This window comes from Barbus barbus, assembly GCF_936440315.1.
Source record: "Barbus barbus genome assembly, chromosome: 25".
Taxonomy (NCBI): domain Eukaryota; kingdom Metazoa; phylum Chordata; class Actinopteri; order Cypriniformes; family Cyprinidae; genus Barbus; species Barbus barbus.
In genome coordinates, this window is record NC_136753.1 from 1,881,101 (window position 1) to 1,905,748 (window position 24,648).

The 24,648-nt window shown below is 36.7% G+C and overlaps 1 protein-coding gene across 1 annotated transcript in view; it reads right to left on the reverse strand.

Annotated features, from left to right (window-relative positions):
* Positions 1 to 23,487, reverse strand: part of dlgap4b (discs, large homolog-associated protein 4b) — a gene marked incomplete at its 5' end in the record, with an annotated part of 33,645 nt that extends 10,158 nt beyond the window's left edge. The window contains 8 exons of the mRNA XM_079377368.1: positions 1,162 to 1,253; positions 3,047 to 3,435; positions 13,112 to 13,349; positions 14,531 to 14,678; positions 16,059 to 16,157; positions 19,018 to 19,244; positions 20,274 to 21,064; positions 23,088 to 23,487. Of these exons, the coding sequence (XP_079233494.1) occupies positions 1,162 to 1,253; positions 3,047 to 3,435; positions 13,112 to 13,349; positions 14,531 to 14,678; positions 16,059 to 16,157; positions 19,018 to 19,244; positions 20,274 to 21,064; positions 23,088 to 23,487 (2,384 nt within the window). The remainder of the gene's footprint in view (positions 1 to 1,161; positions 1,254 to 3,046; positions 3,436 to 13,111; positions 13,350 to 14,530; positions 14,679 to 16,058; positions 16,158 to 19,017; positions 19,245 to 20,273; positions 21,065 to 23,087) is intronic.
* Between the last annotated feature and the right edge of the window lie 1,161 nt (positions 23,488 to 24,648).

Below are 24,648 nucleotides of genomic sequence, written 5' to 3' on the forward strand. Positions count from 1 at the left end.
AACAATTAAGGAATTCATTCATTTATTAATATTAAACACTTTTTAACTTGACAAAGAAATATTTAAAATGAATTAATGTTTTTGATAATTTAATGATATGCAACAATAAAAAATGCAGTTATAAAAATATATTTTTAAAATTGTTCAAAATTATTTAATTGTTATAAAAAGTTGAGTCAGTCAGATTTTTTAAAAATGTTTTTGAAAAAAAAAGCATCTGCTCATCAAGACTGCATTTATTTTATTAAAAACACAGTAAAATCAGTAATATTGTTAAATATTAATATATTTTAAACAGTGCTGTCAAACAATTAATCGCATCCAAAATAAAAGTTTTTGTTTACATAATGTGTGTATATTTATTATTTATATATAAATACACACACATACAGTACATATTTTATACTTTTTATATTTTTTATAGAAAATATTTCTATATCCATATAATTGATATTATATATAAAAACTTAAAATGTATAAACAACAGTTTTCTTAAATATACACATGCATGTGCGTGTATTTATATATACTTAATAAATATACACACATTATGTAAACAAAAACTTTTATTTTGGATGCGATTAATCGTTTGACAGCACTAATTTTAAATAGTAATTAATTTCTGTGATGGCAAGCCGTTTGTTTAATATTTTTGTGGAAACCGAGCATTTCTTTCAGGATTTTTTGATGAATAGCAAGTTCAAAAGAACAGCATTTATTTGAAATGGAAAACTTTTGTATAATCATACTATAATTTAATTATAATAATTGAATTGTAAATGCCTTTACTGTCATTTTGGTCAATTTAATGCATCCTTGGTGAATAAAAGTATTATTTGCTTGTAAAACAAATCTTACTGATATGTACATATGCATATAATAATTGCATTGTTATTACAATAATGTTATTCGATATTTGCTTTATTTCCCTATAGTGTAACAGTTTTTGCTCTTATTTTCAAAAACAGAGTTGGCTGGTTTGGTTCAAGACTCTCTTTATTAATGAATCTTCCAAAAAGAATATAGAAAAACTGAATGAGGAAAAATACTTCCAGTACTAAGCCAAGGCTGTTGAAAAAGTGGCTGTTTACAGTTGAGTTCTGCTTCTGAGACTAGGTTTATTATACAGTGAGCAAGAAACAGGAAGTGAAACAAACTCACGTCCAGCCGTCCTCCACTTGAACTCCGATGGACTGGAATCTGGCCAGCGGTGGCGTCTCTACTTTAGCCTGGATTTCCTGAATACAGTCGACCTACAAACAGCAGTGAAATATCAGCACTCAACTTAAAGGGGTCATATGATGCGATTTCAAGTTTTCCTTTCTCTTTGGAGAGTTACAAGCCGTTTGTGTATATATAAGATCCGTAAAGTTGCAAAGACTAAAGTCTCAAACCCAAAAAATATTCTTTATAAAAGTAAAACCTCGTCCACACCCTAAAACACCTCATTTAAACACACCCCCACATGTCTACATCACGGTGTGGGGAGATTTGCATAACACCGTCCAAATGTTTGCGCAAAGAAAGACGATGTAACTTTTATTCTTGTTGTAGTATTGAAGTCGTGGAGATTTCCAAATATGGTAAGGGGCGTTACATCTCCGTCACAGGCTTGAGGTATTCGGCCAATTACAACGGACTGGACAGCTGGCCAATCAGAGCACACCGTGCTTTTCAAAAATCAAAGTGTTTCAGAAAAGCAGGACAGAGGGGAGCAACAATAATGTTTAGTATGTGGAAAATAATGTGTTTTTTTAACCTTAAAGGAGCACTGCGTAAGTTCTGAAATTTCTAACAGTTACTGACACCAGTGGCCGTTAGAGGAAGTGCAGCCAGTCTCATGCTCGTTCTCGGAGAGCACTAGATAAGGCTTTTTTTTTTTTTTTTAAGCTTACGAGGAGTTTTCGTGGGTGTCTGGGTTGTGCTGGAGGCTGGTCGCTTCTTTCCGTCTGCAGAGTCCATTTCAAACACTACCGCTAGCGGTTACCGCTGTAGACGAGAACGTGCATGACGTCATATTTTGTGAATTTTCGCGCCAATTCGGACCCGACTCCTCCAGACACAACTGCGCCTACAGGCTGATAGAGGCAACCGTGGCGGACAGTCAAGGTGTCATTCTTCCTATTACATTATGGTTGGCTCATAAATGGACAAATGAAAACTCTATCTTAAAGATTTTTTTTTAAGTAAAAACCTACACGACGCGTAAACGCATTGCATTACACCAAATACACAAAATAATGTTATTTTTAGCATCGTCATATGTAGGGTTGGGAATCGAAAATCAATTCCAATTCCAGAATCGGATACTTAAAGTCAGGAATCAGATACTTGTAAAATTTAAATTTCAAATCAATTCCTGTATGCTGAAAAGGGGCTATTAAAAATGCTTTTGTCTTTGAATCATTCATTCAAGAGATTTGTTCAGAAACACGGACTCATCCAGTAATGAAATCGTTGAGTGAGTCACCGAATCATTCAGAATTCTTCAGAATTATCAGAGAACTACAACCTCTGACAATGAAGCTGAACTGAAGCTGGCTGATTTTTATTTTCATGGTATTCAGCAGCAAATAAATGTTTTGCAAAAAGAGACAGAATAATTATGTTTGATATCTAAATGTACCTAAAAAATTTTTTTAACCACATTGGAATCGAAACTGGGAATCGATATTTATTTATTTATTCACTTTTTAACGCCATGCCAGCATCAAGGTTATTTTCATGGTGATCTCTGAATAAATTATACAAGGTATGCAGTTAACAAAAGGTTATAAAAGGCATTTCAGACAAAACTTCTAAAATACATTCTGGTGATACATTTTTAAATAGCTACATCAGTTAGACACACCTCTGAATAAAACCGTTGTCTATTTACATTAAAAACAGTACAATCCAATAAAACATGTTTTTGGGAATCGATAAGAATCAGAATTGATCAAATTCAAATGATAACCAACCCTAGTCATATGACCCATTTCAAGGTCTGCAACACTAAAATCCACTCATATTGAAGTGTGTGACAGCCTGAGCTCAATAAACTCACTTGAATCCCAATGGAGGAGAGTTTCCGTCTCGGGGCGGGGTCTACAGGGGGTTTGTCTGCAGCGAGCGCCTCCCCCTTCACCTGCTCATGATGGGACTCTCGGAGCGGGTTGGGAGAGATGACCACGGCCGCTGGGATCTGGGGTTCACGGGGCGGCGCTACAGGATGCTGGGGTCGTGACCCTTTGGCCAGGCTGTCGAGGCTATCGGAGGAGTTGCTGCGTCCTGATTGGCTGTTGGCCTCGCTCTTGCGGTCGTGGTGGTCGGGGTAGCAGTCCTGCGCGGACTCGGTGCTGCTCTGCACGGTGACGGAGATGAAGGGTTTGGAGGTGGTGCGAGGGGGAACAGGAGGCGGAGCCACCTTCTTACAGGTGGTCATACATGTGGAGACTGCAGACACGGAGAGAAAGAAACATAAAACATTAGAGGGATGAGACTGATGGAAAGATAGTATGCAAGACATGAAATCACTCCGGTGGTTGACGTGATGTATATTTGAATGTATGCAAGTACACACACACTCTTATTTTTATATATATTTAAGACTTTAAAAAAAAAAAAAAAAATTATAATAAATTCAAATTAATTGTCAGAAATCACATATTAATAGAATTTTACATATAAAATGTCTGTATGCATGGCCCTGTCTGACACAATAACTAAATGATTGTTAGGCTACAACAATGAATACATAATACACATGAATATCTTAAAAACAAGTACAATGATATATACAACCAATTATTGTATTTAATTTTTTAAATAACGTTGATGTCTTGCTATATTAATGGTAACACATTTATTTTGATGCCATGCATTTATTGCTTCAAAATGAAAAAGTTGCTGCTGTAAAAGGTTCAATAATTATTCAGTAGTGCTGTTAATAGTGAAGTAAAAATTACAAATATATTTAAATTCACTGTAAATCCATAAATATAAATTCAAATTCAGACAAGAGTGTGTATGTATGTATATATATATATATATATATATATATATATAGATATATCTAAAATTGAATATTAAAGCTGACTCAAACACACAAACTTGCAAAGGCAAAGATTGATGAGCAAAATCAAAGGCTGTTGGCAAACACAACAATAAATCTATATACTAATAACAACTAGCACTAATTCTCAGCTGTAGTCTGGTCTCATCCTCACAGCTCTCAGCGTGTACATATGTCTGTGTCTGTGTGTGTGTGTGTGTTTTGTCCAGGTTTATAATAGCAGTGACTTTGACGTCAACCTCTCTTTCCAACAACACAGTTGTTTTTCCAGCCCCGCAGCGGCCCTGAAATGTATCTGGACTCCAAAGCCACGCTAAAATCTCTGCATGTCACTGCATTAGATAACAAAATATCAGTCTGAGTTGTAAAGAAAGATCCACAAACGCACTAAAATATCTGACAGATCCTGCTGCATTTGAGTGCATAAGAGTATTTGACCTCATTCATTTATTTGTTCACATAATTGATTGTATCAGCAATTTTTAATGGGTTACTGGATTTAAAATCAAGACAGAGAGAGAAATAAAGTGGATTACATTTACATTATGCATTTAGCAGATGCATTTCTAAAAAGTGACTTACAAAAGAGTAACAAAAGCAATCAGCCACACTATACAATGCCTGGTTTATCAGACAACTAGATTAGGAAGCAAGCTAAAAAAGAGGAGAAATGCAGAGAAGAGAAAGATTTTATTTTGCCCAATATATGCCCATTGTAACCCCAGTATGTGTGTGTCTCGGTGTGAGTTCACAGCGCCGCCGCAGCACTCGGGTGGAGTTGGCAGACGGAAACGATGCCAAACATAACAAGCCCACAGGAATCCTGTGTGTCGTAAATCTGAGCGTCAGAGCCGTATGTATGTTTCATCCTCAAACATCATACAGAAACATGCTGCCACTAGACACAAAAATTCAGATCCAGCATAATATTCATAAAAACTTTCCTTTCCTAAAATGACAAAGCCATACTGAGACTCCAAACACATGTAGTGCAGCTGTACATGTTAAATGAGCTCTCATGACAGCTCATAAGCCCAGCGCATTCGCAAACATACGGACAAAAGCTGATCTACATGCGTGCGCTCATGTTAAAACTGATGAGTCAGCATCAGCTCCTGAATATATGAAGGGGAAGATAGTTGGCTGAGATCAGCTTGTTAATTTACTGCGTTAAAGGGGAGAAATTTACAGATGCAACTTGGGGTTTCTGCGAATGAATCATCAGGGCAAGTTCTTCTAAAGAAACTCTAATCAAAATAGCACACGCTCTCTCTCTAAAGCTGGTAGTTGAGGAGATTCCCCTTCTACGTAAAGCACTATGTAAAGCACAGTACCCAGAAAAGCTATATAAATGTAACAAATTATCATTATTATTAAAACAACTTTCCACTTCTGTTTGTTAGATACGCCTACACTGTAAAAAAAAAAAAAAAAAAAAAAAAAGTTGAGCCAACTTAATATTTTAAGGCAACCAGCTTCAGCAGATTTTTGAGTTCTCAGTTAAAGTTATACAACAAAAAGTTGAGAATCTCTTACAAAAATAAGTTGAGAGAACTCAAATCTGCAGAAGCTGGTTGCCTTAAAATTTTAAGTTGGTTGATTTTTTTTTTTTTTTTACAGTGTAGTGGGTTATTGGATCATTTTAACCAAATGCCAATTATTAAATGTAGATATTGTCTTATGTGCATTCTGTCTGGCTCACGTTCATTATTTCCCATTATTTCATTATTGTTTTGATGACAGAAAACCAGAGGACAATAAATCACTTGCAAAGCAATAAGCAAATGACAGGCGTGTTTTCTCAACAGACATATCATATTTATTAATCGTCAGGTGGAAGATCTTCTGCAAACATTGATTGGTAGATGAGTGTTTGATTAAGGCGGGAATGAAACATGACAAGCTAAAGGCCACCAACAAATATCTGTTTGCGTGCCTTAACTAAGATAGAGCTGGATTTCTCAAACTTCCTCAATATCAGATTTTTTCTGCTCTCAAAAGATCCCTGTCATCCAGACGTTACGAAGCAGCGTCAATTCCTACATTTTTGTTGTGAAGGTTAAATTGGTTATTCAGCCTTTAGAGACAAACACCTTAAAATCCACCAAATTTCAATTCAGAAATGTCCATTCGCACATCTAAAACTCTCTTTATAGTGATGCCTTCATATCTTAAATAGCTAATGTCACAGTCACTTGACTATTTCACTGAGTCAACACTGGTGTGGTGTGTGTGTGTGTGTGTGTGTGTGAGAGCCATCCAGTCTGACTAATGATGACTTTATCATTCAGGTGTGGCCATGATCGCAATAATCCTTCGTTCTCTTCAGTATTCACATCTGCGCCTTCACAGACTGTCTGAAAGAGCAGTTCAGAAGGGCTTCAGTCGCTGGAATTCAACAGTAAGAGGGCCATTATGAAATCTGCATTAGATGCAGCTGGTGTATTTTTACGGGTCTGTTTGGAGCAGCTGCTGTAATGTCTGTGTCAGCATCCTAGATCGCCTGTGGAAAGACTCTATGCTTCTGCATAAATCATTCATTAGGCTAGAAATCCCGGGTTTCAGAGGCTTGCTTGCGCAAATTAAATGCATTGTGAATGAAACGAGACATTTACTGAGCCATGAGAGAATGTTAATAACTCGCTGAACAACACTAAAGCGGAGAGGGTCTTGTTAATGACCAGTTCTTTGTGCGAAACCCAACTCAAAACCTTATTCTAGAAGCAAAGCACTACTTTCCTCAAGTACATTAAGTAGAAATCACTTTAAACTTTGGATGGAAAGCTCTCTATGATGATAGTTTTCAATTAGGACGTGCAGATCGATCCCATTAGCCGTTACTAATTCCATACGCTGTGTTATGTCAAAGTTTCAGACTAGAAATAAATCTGTCAAACTTTTAAAATTAAATAAGTAAATATGTTTAAAAAAAAAAAAAGATTTAAAAAGTTTTAAAAAAGCATTTGGCACCAAAATGCTTTTAGAAAAATCCAGCTCAAGTCATATTTCAACTGTAAAATACCACAATATTTTGAAATTACAGAAATTATATTTTGCATTAAGTAAAAATACGATATGACGTTTATAAGAATATAAAAACAATGAACATTGAGAATAATGGCAACTACAAAACAGTAAAACATCCGAGTACATAAGGTTTTTTAAATGTGCTTAATTATCACGATAATAATGTTTATGCAAAAAATAAGGATGGATGGACAGATATGTAATAAACCTGATGCACATCTTCAGTATTTTGCGAGAGCATAAAGACATGTATAATGAACGATGAAGTGTTCTGCTGTTATTAATAAAGCCACACGACTCATTTTAGTGTTATAATGAACATTGCCATGGAAACGAGTCTGAGGATGTGAACAGCTCATGTTAATCATCTTAAAGTCATCCGGTCAAAGTGAAAGCAGTGTGAATCAGACAACGCCAGTATCAGTGTGTGATTCAGAAGGTGATTCTCACTGTTGCATAGCGCCAGAAGACAAAACACCACTGTGACATCATCACTCCAACATTCCAAGCTCATGTCTGTGACATACTTCTGCAGAACTCCTCTCAGTCACAGTCCAGGTCTAGACGGAGCCTATTGTTGGAGAGGTCATGTTTGAGACAGTCATGTGACCTCATAAGCATGCTTCGTTTGGTTATGATGTTAAGGGTTTCACCATATTATTTTACTAGACTAGAGCGTTTCACCAACTCTCGTTTGATTTAGCATGGATTTTCAGTATGCAGAACTGTGTGACGTTTATGACAAACCAAATCTTATGAAAATCTGATGCATGGGACTGTTGCTGTTAATTCAATGTTCACGGATCTTGACCTTTCCGATATGGCAGGTGTATTGTGGTAATAAGCATCCACTGCTAATGGAGCATCTTGGCATTGACAGTCACAGAGCTTCTAATCTGAGCTTTGTTCAATGCAAACTAAATGCCACATCTGAAAGACTTTAAACGTTGATGTAGCTTTAATTTCTTTTACTGTATACAATGAAACTAGATCAAACATGGTCTTTATGAGGGAAAAAACATTTTTAATCCGTAATGCATTATGACATCTATTCCTCAAAACAATCTCTCCAAATGAGCTTGTTATGTTTTGCTGAATAATATTCTAGATGCTTTTACTTTTCTTTGGAAATAATTAGGAAAAATCCTGACTAGTAACACAGTAAACAACACAAATCCTGTAAGACGGAAATAAGAAGCTTTATGTAGAATACAGCTTATAAATGCAACTGATGTAAAAGAATCAGGGTCATTGTTTTAGTTGCTTACTCAAGTGGAATGAACCTTCGGTGGAATACGAGCTCTAAATCGGAGCGATGCGGTGACCAACGCCACTGGAATCTGTAAGGGTTGGGTCATTATGTGGATTTGGCCTTTAGTGTGGGAAATGTGCAAAATATGGAAACTTTCCCATGATGAACAAAACCATTAGGAACATTCAGCATGGTTAAGATGTTTTTTTTTTGGCATAATGCGTGATAAAGCAGATGCAATGTGACAAATTTGATAATGAATACGTGAAGATGTTGCATGACACAATAACAGCAAAGCTACGGTTCATGAGCCAAACTGGAGCTGATATGTTGTAGATGTAGATTAAATGCATCGTAAAGCTCAACTGATGCACAATCCACTCATTCCAATTTATTTCCATTTTTACTCCCTTTTTTTCCTTGAACCTGTTTCGGCTCTACTACACAAACACACACATCTCAATCAGAATCAGAATGAGCTTTATGTGTCAAGTGTCAAAAGATCAGACAGATAAAAGCTGTCAGCACCATCCTGACAAAATACATCAGCGGTCTCACATCTAACATCAGTTTTGCATTTCTGTCCAACAGGAATGAGGAATGAGACTGTTTGTCTCTACTACGATCATATAGACGATGAGCCTCGGGGGGAACAAGAGCAAGACTAAAAACACCCATCTGATAATATGAGGAAACAAACTACAGGTCAGTGAAAGAGATATGGTAGAAACTGTCGACACATTTGTCAAAATCTCTTTCAACAAACCACAACGAGAAAGATGAACTTCTGCACCTCACAATAAACATCTACACTGATCTACTCTTCAAGTCTTGACCAGATAAAGCCTTCCAAGTTAATATGTGAAACAGCCAAAACTTTAAAGTGAGGAATCATCATCATTTGGTACTTTTTGGTTAGATTTCATTAAATAAGTTGAGCTGCAACATATTGAAGACTTCGCCTGATAAACACAACGCACATTAAATGTAATTATTCCCATTATCCAGGCAAGAATCAACAGGAGCGGCCCTTCATCCAGCTTTCTGTCGTTTAAAACTCTTTCATAAAGCATTTACCAACAAATGAAGTGAAAATGAGCAGACGGAGATCCCAAACCTTCTGACCTGAGAAATCTCACATTATTTTGCCATTTGACATTCTAGGACATGGGTGTGTTAGTTAATTCACTAATTCTGGGTGTGATGAAGGTTGTATAACTAATAAAAGCCCTAATTACAGGCCTTTCTGCTGTTGACACTTAGTTTATTGTGCTGACGGTTCATCGATGTGTGTGTTCCTCACCTCAGAAACAGCTTCAAAACCTAGTCGACTATGAAATAGTAGTAGCCTAAAAGTGCATAAGATCCAAAACTGTATGAATTTCCTTCTTGACTTCCACAGTGTTTTATTTCATACCATAGAAGTTAATGGCAGCCAGCAAAATATCTACAAAATATATTTTATGGCTGGCAGAAAAAAGAAACACACACGTTTGGAAAAACTTGAGGGTGAGTAAATGATGACAGACCTTTCATTTTTAGGCAAACTATCCCTTTAAAGGTTGAATTCATCTAAAAACTAAAAGTTTTAAGGTTATTTTCTGGTTCTTTTGTTTATTTTACAAAAGCTGCTATGAAGATTATTTCCCCTTTCGCAGTATTTGGATTTAGAAGGTCATGAGGATGAGCAAAAAAATGAAGCACTCCTTAAAACGAGCTTATTTTCCTCCCAGTGTTTCTTGAGACACTTTCCAAGAAAGCAGCATCAGTCGCTGCGTCAGCTACTTCTAAACACTGCTGATGTTTAAATGCTGTAAATCCCCAAAGAGAAGAACTATAGCAACAGCAGCCATGTATACAAAGCCATGAGAGGATATGATATCTCTTCTTGTACTATCCACCGTTTTGATCAGACTATCAGATCAAGCAGCAGAGAATGTGCTTTTAAAGTCAACAATAAGGATGGGTTTTGATTTCATGTTGACTTCAACACAAAGATTACCACCTGGAATTGCATATCTACAGAAACCATAAGGCAAATATGACATTAATGCTGCATAAGGCTCTCCAGCACAAGAGCTTTGAGCTCAGATGGAGAAACCGATAAATAATTGAGCAGATCCATGAAAAACTTACCCGTAAGTGCAGGAAAAAGTCTTGGAAGCTGAATGTAAAAAGCCTCATGGGGATCTCATCCTTATCTATTGATTTCCACGAAAGGAACAGTTTGTATTTCAAAACACAGACCTGACCCAGTGCCATAACATGTTAAGCTCCATGCCATGATTCAGGTGAAATATGCTTTATATACAAGTCAGTCATTGTGAAAAAACTAGATGCTTTGTTTCATTGTTTCAGTACAAACATCATGGGAGTTGGCCGACTATTTATTCAACCCTGCACTGACAAAACTCACTCTGAATGTCTTTTGTCGCTTAATACAGCACTTCCGGAAGCACAATACAAAACATTATACAAGAGAATGAGGCTCTTAAGATTAGATGCCCATAACTCTTCACAGAAAACATCTGAAAGAAATATAAGAGTGCATAAAATAACAGAAGCCTCTTCATCAGACAAACTATGATTTTCTCCAAGGCCTGTTATCAGATGAATGAACCCGCTTCAGAGCGATGCACAGCAATTAAATGCAAAGTGACACCTTTAACAAGAGCGATGTGTGTAATGTAAAACCTCTTCATGCTGTAATCATTGACAGTGCATGCTCCTGTCTGACAGGGCGGTCAAGTTCAACTGCTCTACAGACGTCTTAAGTCCCATTAAAGATGATACTTCCCCTTGGAAACTGACATGACAACTGTTTTGGGATCATTGCACTGCATTTATAGGGTGTGTTTGAGAATGAGGGTGTAGAAGTGTCATTTTTCTCTCAAAATAAATAAATAAAGTATAATAATCAGCCTGTCAAATAACTCAAGCATAAATCATTATAAACCAACACAATAAAATATTATGATTTAATTTAATTAATAATAACACATTATTATTATAACCAATCACACCATCCAATACAATCACTGGACATTAAATATCTTTAAAAAAAATGTTTTTCATCTTAAAGAGCACAATTCTAAAGCAAGATCCACACACGTGTGACTGTGTGAGTGTTTAAATGATAAACGTGGGTTAATGTCGGTCCGCATCACATGAACAGAAGTATCTGATTCTCACCTGCTCTCGCGCTGGAAATGATGCTCAACTCGTCGCTGTTTCGCTCGTATACTGAGATTTATATTAACGCAACATCACCATCATCATCATCATCATAAGAGCTTCCACGTCGCGGAAAGAAAGAACCGTGTGGAAACGCCTTCGTGACATGCAGCGGAGTATTGTTGAAGGAAACAACGCGTCGGAAATCATTACTGGACAAACGAGCTGTCAGTCATTGTTTTACGTGCACGCGATTGGACAACAGACCGATAGACCGCCCACTTATATGCGTGACGCAAATACTAGGGCCCGCCCCCTTCAGAAGATAGTAGTGAATGAAATGGAGAGAGGGCGGGTCTCTCTACCTCTCTTTCTGTTCTCAAGTATGCAGGAATTTGCCAAGAAAAATACTACTGTTTTGTCAAATTATTTGCAGGAAAAAATAAAAATAACAGTAACATATAAAATAATTGGATATATAATTGTGCATGAGTAATTTAAAAATAAACAGTAAATAAATAAAAATAAATAAATAAAAATCAAGAGAAACACAATCATTATAAATGATATGTCCAAGGGGTCATGGGAGGCAGTGCCTACTGTATAAAAAACAAACAAACAAACAAACAAACCAAAAAATTAAAAATACAGAAATTAAATAAATTCATACATTTAGTCATTTAGCAGACGCTTTTATCCAAAGCAACTTACAAATGAGGACAACGGAACCAATCAAAATCAACCAAACAGTAATGATATGCAAGTGTTATAAATAATAATAAATAATAATATTGATCAAATTCATAATTATAAAACCAAGAAAATTAAATCAACATTGAAAAAATAAAACAAAATAATTTTTGCTAAATTTGGTCAAATAGTGTATAAAGCATTATTTTAATGCAACATTTTTCTATATCAACAACTCTACATTAATTTACATTAATTAATACATTAATTTACACTAGCAAACCTAGAGATATACTGTCACCACACCAGAAGTCCATGACACGCAGAGACCGGGGCTAGTTGTCACATGGTTTTATTTTCAGATTTGTCTGATGACTAATTTGCCTAAAAATACCTATAATAATAGCAGGTTTCATTATGAGGTTCCCATGAGCTGCTGTAGGGGCAAGTTGTCACAAAAGGTGTGTGTTCAGTGTTTTCTTTATCCTGGGCAACAGCAATGATTTTTTTTTGTTCTCTACAGTTTGTGTGTATCTAGAAATGAACAAATAAATAAATAAATAAACTCTAATATAGAAATATATTAGAAATATTCACTTGAGTGAAAAGGAATTAGTTCCCTACATCTATAAATACTGGGCATGTAAATAATAAAAATAAAACTGCTTAAAATATAAACTTTTGAATGACTGACTTTTGACCTTTATAGCACTTCAGCTTCCTTTGTGTGATTAGATCAACAGCATGACTCCTTTATTTTTATTTTAAACAGGGAAAACAAACTCTTTTTGGACAGGACAATGAGCAACACCGTCAAATCTTGATATGCATTTCTTTTTTAAATATTTTTGTAACAGAAGCACAGCAGAGATGGTTGAGCGCTGGTCAGACTGGCTCTGCTGGTCTGTACTCACCGGTGTTGTTGCTGTAGGTGCGTACGGTCGTTGTGGTCGTGGGCGGCGGTGAATCAGAGTCCATCGAGGCCGTGTCGTCATCTTGAGAACAGCCGGCCTGAATGGCTCGAAGGTAACTATGGCTGCGTGAGCGGAAGCATGTGGGCATGGGCATGTCAGGAGGCTCTCTGCAGCGGGAGTGAAGATGCATGTCCTCCAGCTCGTCTCCATAATGCTGGCTCAACTCCATGTCTCGCACCTGCTGACAAAGCAACGGCTGATGTGGGCTGGCATGATTGAGAAGGAACAGTGACAGGTGCATGGCTGCGTTCAGAATGGCATTGACAACTGAATACTGCCCACTATGCATTATATACACTGGCTGCCAAAAGTTCGGAAAAATTCTGATTTTCTAAAGTTTTTGAAAGTCTCTTCTGCTCACCAAAGCTGCATTTATTTGATGAAAATTGTGAAATAACACGTTTCAAGTAACCGTTTTCTATGTGAATATCTGTTAAACTATAATCAAATTGTTACAATAAAGTGACACATATGACAGTAAAGACATTTGGAACTTTATGAAAAATTCTATTTCAAATTTACATGTATTTTAAATAAAATTCCGTTTCTATTCATCATTATTAATAACAGAGCAGCAGATCAGCATATTAGAATAACTTCTGAGGATCACTGAAGACTGGAGTAATGATGCTGAAATATCAGCTTTGATCACAGCAATAAATTACTGTACATTTTGCCATATATTCACACAGAAAACAGTGAATTTAAATTGTAGTAATATTTCATAATTTTACTGATTTTACTGTATTTTCGATCAAATAAAGTCTTCTTTCAAAAACATTTAGAATTATTCAAAACTTTTGGCCACCAGGGTAGTCTGCTTTTTCTTTGATTGTTGGGTAAAAATCTTTGAACGATTGGCAGTCTGATCAAATAATGAGTCAAAAAAGGAGAGAAACGCTGCAATTACTTCAGGTTCATTTGTCACACTGATAATGGAAAGGAAAGTCTTGTGCATTGCATTTTGGGATACAGTTTTACAGTTTTTAATGCACAGTTTGAAAATGTGGTAGGGCATTAAAATATTGCATTCATACTATCAAAATACAGATAAATATGTAATTATGATAAAAACTGCATTGATGCATTCAAACAGAAAATGTGCAACATTCTAGTATTGTAGTAATTGTATATGGTTATGTTTGTGCATTTGTGTCAGTTTAATTACTAATTAGTCTTTGAGCTGATTCACTTCTCTAAGCTCTGTGAGCTGCAATGGATCATGTGTATAATCTCAAAGGTCATGAGTGACACACTGATAAATAAGTTGTTTATCAGAAAGACTTATGTCATTATATTCAATGCATATTAAGCATCTTGTGTCCTATAATGAACTCAAAGGTCATGAGGGAGTCTGACCTGACTGATGCAGCTGCCGCGTCCCAGCGTGCTGCAGCCCTGACTGAAGTCATCATCGTCCCAGTTTGGGAACGGAGAGCTGCCTCCGATGCAGTCCAGGTTATCCAGACTGCGATTCCCAGAGAACTCTCGCAGAGAAGGAAGACAGCTGAGGACAGGAAGGGGACAGGGGTCACAGAGAGAAGAGAAGAGGCAGGAGATGAGAGAAAGGCCACAAGCAGCTCAAGCGCTCTATAGGCTACTGCAGGGGTTTTCAAACTGGGGCCTAGGGACCCCCAGGGGCCACAAGGGAGTGCTGGGGGGGTCAGTGAAAATGCTGATGTAAAAAAGTGTAAAAATAAATAAACAGATTAATTAAACACAAATGCAAGATAAAAAAAATACATGAAATAAGATGAAAATAAATCAATAAATTTAGTTAGTTTAGTTTAGTAATTAATAAAATACAGATTAAATAAAAAAAATTAAGCAATTTAGGGAAGATTTTAAATATTAAAGAAATAAAAGAAATCAATAAAAGAGAAAGCAGTGTAAAATAAATAATAAAAAAGATTAAAATATTTTAAATATAATTTTAAAAATATAAATACAAGATTAAAATAAATAAATAAAAATAAGATGCAAATAAACAAATAAATAAAATTATATTTAAATAAACAAATAAAAATAAGATCAAATAAAAATAAAAATTAGATTCAATGAAATAAACAGAAATTAGATTAAAATAAATAAAGTAAATAATAAATTATACACATAACAGTATAGTACTATAATCAGTAGAAAAAAAAAGATTATGATATAAATTTTTTCTCAGAATAAATTGGGTCTTTATATAAAAATCTCAATGCCTTTTTCATATTGATCATATTTGGGGGGTCCGTGGCATCTATCAGATTGAAAACCCCTGGTCTACTATACAAAAAGCAAATGGAAATGGTAAAGCTGCGATAAAACTACTGAAGAAATATTTACTTATTAGGAAATGTATTATCTTTCCAGTTTTTTGTTCAAAAATGAATCTATCCATCTTTTCATCATCCATCCATCATCATAACTGATTTGTGTCATTAGTCTGGTGAACACAGGAGATCTGAAAATTGCTGCTCTAAACTAAAAAACACAATCTCCTCAAATAGTTTGACTGTCCAATCAGACTGAAGCAGCACAGCTAATGACCAATCAGCAAAGTACCGTTTCCATTCAGCGTCCAATCAGAGCTCTTATAGCAGTTAGGTTGAGCATTACAAGCACTGAGGAGGCTTTCTCTCTCTTTCTCTCCAATCACAATCCACTCGTCTGCAAACGTGCAATGCAAGCAAAACCCAAACATCAGATCTGTGCTGTATGGAGAAAACCACCTCAAACTAAACATCTCAGAGTAGGAGAACTGTTTCATGGCCAATAATAAACCGATTTTCAATCAGCACTCCTAATTTGAGAGGAGTTGAGGAAAGCAGCGCTGGTGTGATGACTCCTTTGTGCGGTCAGTGAGGAGCTGATAGATGGCCGATCTCCTCACTGCACTGACCTGACAGAGCGTCCGATCTGCTGCAGGGTGCTAATTCTGTGGAGGGGGGACCAGAGAGCCTCCGGATCCCCCTGCAGCATCGAGTAGTCCAGCAGACGGCTGGAGAGAGGCAGGGTTACAGGTGAGAGGGGGAGGAGCTTACAGTGCAGAAAGAGGGAGGTGCATAAAACAGAAGAGGCGGGGCTTCAAACCAAGACGTTTGAGTCATTACAGAAGGGAAACTTATAAATGTTGAAAGACATACCGAGAGGCAAATGCTATGTTCAGAACAGCATACTAACTTTTACTATTTCAGCACAACATAGTAAGTATACTGAGCACAATATGCAAATGTTCTGTATAACAAACTATATTTGCTCACAATGCAATGCCATTATTAAAAAATAGTGATTATTTGTATCACACAAAATTTTATTCCCATGGTAATTGGATGCTACTCGCATGTACCATCATGTGACAGCAATCTTCTTAGTATTGTATTATGTTTTTTTTTTAAAGTTTAATAAAAAAGTCAATGTTTTATTTACTATTAATAAAAATATAAATAGTGTATACTGCACTGTATTCAGTAAGCAATAAGCTAGTATACCACTGTGAACACAGTCTAAACAATCAGGGTTAGGAGAGGAAGGTGTTAGGATCAATCTGTCCATGCCATATTCCTTCACAAAACCAAAAGAATAACATAAGAAACTGCACTAAAAAAATCAGGCCTATTTGTAGGGTGGTTTAGTGTTTTATTATTGTTAAAGAAACATTGTTAGAAATATATATCTTGCAATTTATACTAAACACCATAAGTGTTTGAATGAGACGTCAGATTTGATTTAGAAGCACATTTAAAAGTACAACAAATTGGATGCAAAAACAACTTTTTTTGTGCGTGTGATTTTGCAGTTATTTCATATACAACACAATCTGATCTGTACCAGATACCTGTGGAAAAAAATCACAATTGATTGATAATACAAATGCACATTTTATGTCCACAAACTCCGCAAAATAGCAACTGTTCATGAGTATAAGATGTGTTTTCTTTACATGTGAGCAGCAGAAAGGTTGTGCAAGTTTCAGCATATGCAGGGGAGAAAGACCAGCTGTGCTTAATCTAGCAGATGAACGAGCACAGCTGGATTCTGATGCATGTATGAGAGAAAATCAGCACCGATAAACTCATCCTAATCCGGAAGGCATGAAATAACAGAGCTCACACCTCAGACGGGGTCTCTGGCGCCGTGACAGACCACTAGAATGTGTTTCTGTGTTTGTACCCTAATATATCTCCAGCCTTCTGCACAGAAACGGATCACTGCGGTTGTGCGTATAGAGTTTTGTTTTACAACCCGAATTCCGGAAATGTTGGGATGTTTTTTAAAATTTTAATAAAATGAAAACTAAAAGATTTTCAAATCACATGAGCCAATATTTTATTCACAATAGAAAATAACAAATGTTTAAATGGAGAAATTTTTCTCTTTTATCCATTAAATGAGCTCATTTCAAGTTGTATGCCTGCTACTGGTCTTACAGGTGGCAAGCGGGCAACAAAGGGCTGAAAAAGCAAGAAATTTTGAAAAGATTCAGATGGAAGAACATCTAGCAACTAATTAAGTCAATTGACATTAGGTCTGTAACATGAGTAGCTATAAAAGGATATCTTAGAGAGGCAGAGTCTCTCAGAAGTAAAGATGGGCAGAGGCTCTCCAATCTGTGAAAGTGTGCGTAAAAAGATTGTGGAATACTTTAAAAACAATGTTCTTCAACGTCAAATTGCAAAGGCTTTGCAAATCTCATCATCTACAGTGCATAACATCATCAAAAGTTTCAAGAAACTGGAAAAATCTCTTGTTGGATGCCCGTGGTCTTTGGGCCATCAGATGACACTGCATCACTCATCTGCATGATTCTGTCATTGACATTACTAAATGGGCCCAGGAATACTTCCAGAAACCACTGTCGGTAAACACAATCCGCTGTGCCATCTGCAGATGCCAACTAAAGCTCTATCATGCAATAAAGAAGCCATATGTGAACATGGTCCAGAAGCGCTGTCGTGTCCTGTGGGCCAAGGCTCATTTAAAATGGACTGTTTCAAAGTGGAAAAGTGTTCTATGGTCAGACGAGTCCAAATTTGACATTCTTGTTGGAAATCATGGACGCCGTGTCCTCCGGGCTAAAGAGGAGGGAGACCTTACAGCATGTTATCAGCATTCAGTTCAAAAGCCAGCATCTCTGATGGTATGGGGGTGCATAAGTGCATATGGTATGGACAGCTTGCATGTTTTGGAAGGCACTATGAATGCTGAAAGGTATATCAAGGTTTTAGAGCAACATATGCTCCCCTCCAGATGACGTCTATTTCAGGGAAGGCCTTGTGTATTTCAGCAGGACAATGTAAAACCACATACTGCAGCCATTACAACAGCATAGCTTTGTAGTAGAAGACTCCGGGTGCTGAATTGGCCTGCAGTCCAGATCTTTCACCTATAGAGAACATTTGGTGCATCATTAAACGAAAAATATGTCAAAGACGACCACAAACTCTTCAGCAGCTGGACACCTATATTAGGAAAGAATGGGACCAAATTCCAACAACAAAACTCCAGAAACTCATAACCTCGATGCCCAGACGTCTTCAAGCTGTTTTGAAAAGAAGAGGAGATGCCACACCATGGTAAACTTGCCCCCGTCCCAACTATTTTGAGACCTGTAGCAGGCATCAAATTTGAAATGAGCTCATCTTGTGCATAAAAGTGGAAAATTTATCCATTTACACATTTGTTAGCTCATCTATGTTCTATTGTGAATAAAATATTGGCTCACGTGATTTGAAATTCTTTTAGTTTTCATTTTATTCAAATAAAATAAAAAAAAAACGTCCCAACATTTCCGTAATTCGGGTTGTAATAATGAACAGAAACATAATATGTGCATGTATTAATCATATGTGTTGACTTACTTTCTTGAGGGGAACTGGTCACTTAGTGATTGCTGTGTTGCGCGTAAGTAGCTCTGCCTCCGTGCGGTGCTCTTCGGCGAGGGTTTGGGACTCCCATCAGAGTCGTCGCTATCCTCAAGGTCGCCCATGGCTTTGACATAACTGCCGCTACGCATCCGTCTACAGGGGATCTCGCCCATGGGCCCGCTTCGGCCCAGAGTCCCCATCCAGTCGCCGGTGGACGGCATCTGAGCAAACATCAGACAGACACTGCAGATGCACATTCACGGCCCTTCTGATTTACAGACCACAAGCTTAAGAATAAAGGTTACAAAATGGGATTTTCGCAGTGATGCCATTGAACCAATTTTGGTTCCCCAAAGAACCTTTTAGTTTTTTCCTTAGTGTGAAGAGCATTTAAAAAATCTAGTAGAAAAAAGTCTAGTACAAACATTGTTAAATTAAGAAAAGAGAATCCATGACTTCTGAAAACTGTATCAAACACAAATGAGTTTGGGCTTAAATCAAGAAAAAATATCTTCCAGTGGGATCAGAAATATAAACTTAATTCAAGTGGAAACATGTTTACATCAGAAAACAAGACTTAATATCTTGTCATTTCACTTCTTATATCTTAAACATCTTCTTATATGTCTTGGTCTAGATATTTGTAATGAAAAACAAGACCAAAAATATTAGAAAGGAAGATACATTTTCTTCTGTGCATTCTGTACATGCAATCACCTAAACTACTGTACTTGTTGGTCTATATTTGTGTTCTCATTTCAGTTTTAGCCCCTAATAAACATCACATGAAACAAATAAAACACACCATTATAAATTACACACTATTACAAATAAAAAATTAAGGTGTAATATATTTACAGTAGTCAATTTACAGAATATCTTCATGGAACATGATCTTTACTTAATATTGTAATGATTTTTGAAAAAGAAAAATCGATAATTTTGATCCACACAATGTATTTTTGGCTTTTGCTACAAATATACCTGTGCTACTTATGACTGGTTTTGTGCTCCAGGGTCACAAATAGCGGAGACTGCAACAAGAGTCACAACTTTGGTTTAAAAGTTGAAAAGACATTTTTACCGGCCAGAAGAAAAATAGCACAGACACAAAGATGAAGCTTTCTAGAGTGCATGTGTAGATTGCCTGCATATGTATACACCTAAAACGGACCATACTTGTGTACTGAGGGTTGCTTCCACCACAGCAATACAGTACACAATAACCGCGTTTTATTCATGCAACTCACCCTCCCACGCACCTGTAGGAAGTGGCAGCCCAGATCCTGCTGGACAGATTTGGACTTCAGCAGGGTGCGATCCAGTGTGGCCGAGCCTTTCTGGCACATCTGTCTGGTGGGTCCTAATGTGAGTGTGGACCAGGGTCCCCCTTTACCAAAGTTCCCGTCAAACATCGGTCCTCTGCTTCCGCCGACCCCACCACCGCCGCCGCCACCAGGTCCTGGGAGTGCAGGGAGCCCCTGGTGCTTCAGGTCACTGTTACTCTTTGAGGATTTGAGCATGTGCTCACTCATGGTGCTGTAGCCCTGCATGAAGTACCTGGATGCCACCTGTCCGCCCGGCCCCGGTCCGGATCCCACTGCTTGCCGACCCAAAGTCATCATGGCCATCGGGTTCCTATAGTTACTAATATCACTGTCCAAATCGTCAGAACTCCAGTATCCGGACATATTGGATCGTGGCCTCCGTTTGGCCGTTCCTTCGCTCTTCGCCCGGTCTTTGCTTTTGCTCCGATGCTGTTTGTCATCGCTGCTCGACGATCTGCTGTTGCGGCCGTTCATGTTTCCCTTGATGGCAGAGTTTTCCAGCGACTGGGATTTAGCGAACAGTTTCTGGACGGAGTGAACTAAGTAGCGTATTTTTCCTGGACTGTCGGTGCGCTGCTGTTGCTGCTGTTTGGTCGTCGTCACCGCGGTGCTTCGATGGAACTGTAACGTGCTGAAACCGTCCTGTTGACCTGGCAGCTGTTTCTCGAACTGGTCCAGGAGGTTAGGCGGCAACCGGTTCATCTTTCCTGCCCCTAAATGCCAAAAGAGCAGGAGAGTCAAACAGGAAAGATTCAGAATGCACGAAGCAATGCCATAATTCAATGTGAAAACCCTAAATCGTATTTAGCCTTTAAAAAATAAATGTAGCAGTATACACAGCTGCATTTCTAGAAAATGCACATCATTTGTGACCTTGGACCACAAAACCAGTCATAATTTTTTGAATATATAAGCTTTCCATTGATGTGTGGTTTGTTAGGCTAGGACAATATTTGGCCGAGATACAACTATTTGAATATCTGTAATCTGAGGGTGCAAAAAAAATCTAAACATTGAGAAAATCACCTTTAAAGTTGTTCAAATGAAGTTCTTAGTAATGCATATTATTACTCAAAAATTAAGTGTTGATATATTCATGGTTGGAAATTTACAAAATATCTCCATGGAACATGATCTTTACATAATATCCTAATGATTTTTGGCATAAAGGAGAAATAGATAATTTTGACCCATACAGTGTATTGTTGGCTATTGCTACAAAATGTGCCTGTGCGACTTATGACTGGATTTTTGGTCCAGGATCAAATTTATGCTGTATTTTAAGAAACAATAAAAAAGCCTTAAGCAAGACAATAAATAATAACTAGAAAAATAAAATAAGAATATACATTGTGAAGATCTAATGACTAATTTGTCTTTTATTTTCCACACATCTCTGAGGTTTACTGGCCTTGCATCCATTGGTATGTTTGCTTCATCACTAATTGCATCTTGACAATTGTGTTATAACTTGCATGCTAAGTGTTAAACAATGCAGGCAACATCTACAGTACAAATAAAAAGCGTTAACATATTTTAAGTGAATTAACCATTAACTTTTAAAGCTTTTCAAGCAGTCAAATTAGGATACTTTTAGACATACTTAAACACTTCATTTCTACTGTAAATATTCAGAAAAAGGAGTTAATAAAAAATCAGGAGACAACAACATCAACTGCTAATCCATTAAAAACCTCCTCTTTATCTATATTATTAGACCAGAATCAACATAAGTAGTGCAAATTACATGCAAAATTGAATGCGGTGCAGTTTGAAAGTCATGAATTAAATTTGAGAAAGAACTTACATTTTTTTCTATTTTATGACTTGTATATGACATGCATGAGTCATATAGATGACTAATTTATTTATTTATTTGATTGATTGATTTTTGGAGTTCAACAGCCTCTAGAGCAGTATATAAATATATATAACATTATATAAACATCTTATGTGCTCCATGGAAAAAAGCAGAAAATAATTCAAATTTTTGTCCTTACGTTTCAGTAAAATATCTAAACATAATTAAAGATAAAGTTACTTGAAAAATTGTCTCAGATAATACAACTTATTTTGAGAGAATATACACCAGCATTCAAAAGGCCAATAAGATTTTTTTATAAAGAAATTAACACTTTTATTAAATTGATCAAATGTGACAATAAAGACACTTATAATGTTACCAAAGATTTATATTTATAATAATTGCTGTTCTTTTGATCTTTCTATTCATCAAGTGAAAAATAAAATGTATCATGGTTTCCACAAAAATATTGGGCAGCACAACTGTGTTCAACATTGATAATAATCAGAAATGTTTGTTGAGCAGTAAATCAGTATATTATTATGATTTCTGAAGATCATGTGACACTGAAGACGGGAGTAATGATGCTGAAAATACAGCTGCGCATCACAGCAATAAATTACAATTTGAAGTATATTAAAATAGAAAACCATCATTTTAAATTGTAATTATATTTCACAACATCACTGTTTTTTTCTGTATTTTTAATCAAGTAAATGCAGCCTTGATGAGTATATAAGACTTCTTTAAAAAAGTTTACTTTTTGTTCGTTTTAATCATTAACCTCATTAAATTTATGCTTAAATTATGAAAAAAATAAACAATTTAGAAAGTAAGGTGAATTTTGTTTTGTTATGTAATTTTGCATTTACTTTTATGACATTTAGCATTTAACTTATGAAAGTTTCTCAAGACAATCCTACATTTCTTACCTGATATAGTTGCAGATCCGCTGGTGATCATGGCGGTCCGTCCCACTCCGAGACCCATTCCCATGGACATAGATGTCCCCAGGGTCCCGGTGCTGATTCCTCCGATGCTGTCGGCCGTGGGACCGAAGTCGCCCTGGTCGAAGTGCGAGTTGTAGTGGATCCGGGGGAAGGTGCTGCTGGTGGACAGCTGGTTGTTGAGGGGCATCAGACAGTCGGGCGACGGGGAGAAGTGGTGCGGCTCCAGGGCTCCGTAATGCTCCATGGCTGCTGGGAGTAGAAACGGGGTGTGGGATAGGGTGGAGGAGGCGGATGGGGGGTACACAGGGTCCCGGTGACTGGGAGAACGGGGCGACTCGCACTCGGACAGGTGACGGGTGCGCTGGGGGGTGTAGCCTTTCATGGCAGAACGGGGCGATGCACCCCCACCCTAGATCAGGAGCATGAGCCCACCGGGGAGAAACAGAAACCCTGGAGAACAGCAGGAGAAAAAGTGATGTTTTTAGAAGTTGCAAATCAAAGAAAGATTATTAGAGCATGTTTACAAGAAAACACATTATAATAAGCTTTCATTTTTTCAAGGATAAGTTCACTTCCAGAGTGAAAGTTCTGTCATCACTTGTTCCAAACCAGCAGGCACATAATGCTATAAGACATTGATATTTGGTAATTCAATGTCAATTCAATGTGTAATGTCAATGTTGATTTGATGTCTAATACCGACGTCAGCTGACGTTCATATTTTTGTGTTTTTAGGTTGTGTAACCAAAATCCATCGTTAAATCAACGTCTAACTTGCATCAAATACTGAAGTATTTTCATTCTCAACCAAAACGCAACATCTGTCCGATGTCATGTCCAACATCAACCTGATGTTATACTGACGTCCTGTGCCTGCTGGGAAACCTGTATGAGTTTCTGTCTTCTGTTGAACACAAAAGAAGATATTTAGAAAAATATTAGTATACAAACAGTTGATTGGCTTGCCACTGACTTCTATAATAGGAAAAAATTAAAATACAGCGGAAGTCAATGGTGCCTATCAACTGTTTGAATACTAATATTTTTCTAAATATCTTCTTTTGTGTTTAACAGAAGACAGAAACTCATACAGGTTTGGAACAAGTGGAGGGTGAGTAAGCGATGACACCATTTTCATTCATTCATTTAACATTAGTTAACTACATTAGTTAACTTGAACTAACAAAGAAAAATACTCCTGAAGCATTTCTTAATCTTCATATTTCAATATTTACTTTATACATTATTAAAAGAAAAATATGTATCTTAATATTATTTAATGGACCTGAGCTTACATGAACTAACAATGAACAGTTGTATTTTTATTTATTAATATAAAAAAAGATTGATGAATATTGTAACAAATGTACTGCACATTGTTAGTTAATGTTAGTTAATGCATTAACCAATGTTAACTAACGGAACCTTATTGTAAAGTGTTACCTAAAACACTATATGCTTTGAATACAAAAAAATTAAAAAAATTAAAAAGGTAGCTGCAACTTTTTATCAAACAATTCTGACTTTTTTTTTCTTGTAATTT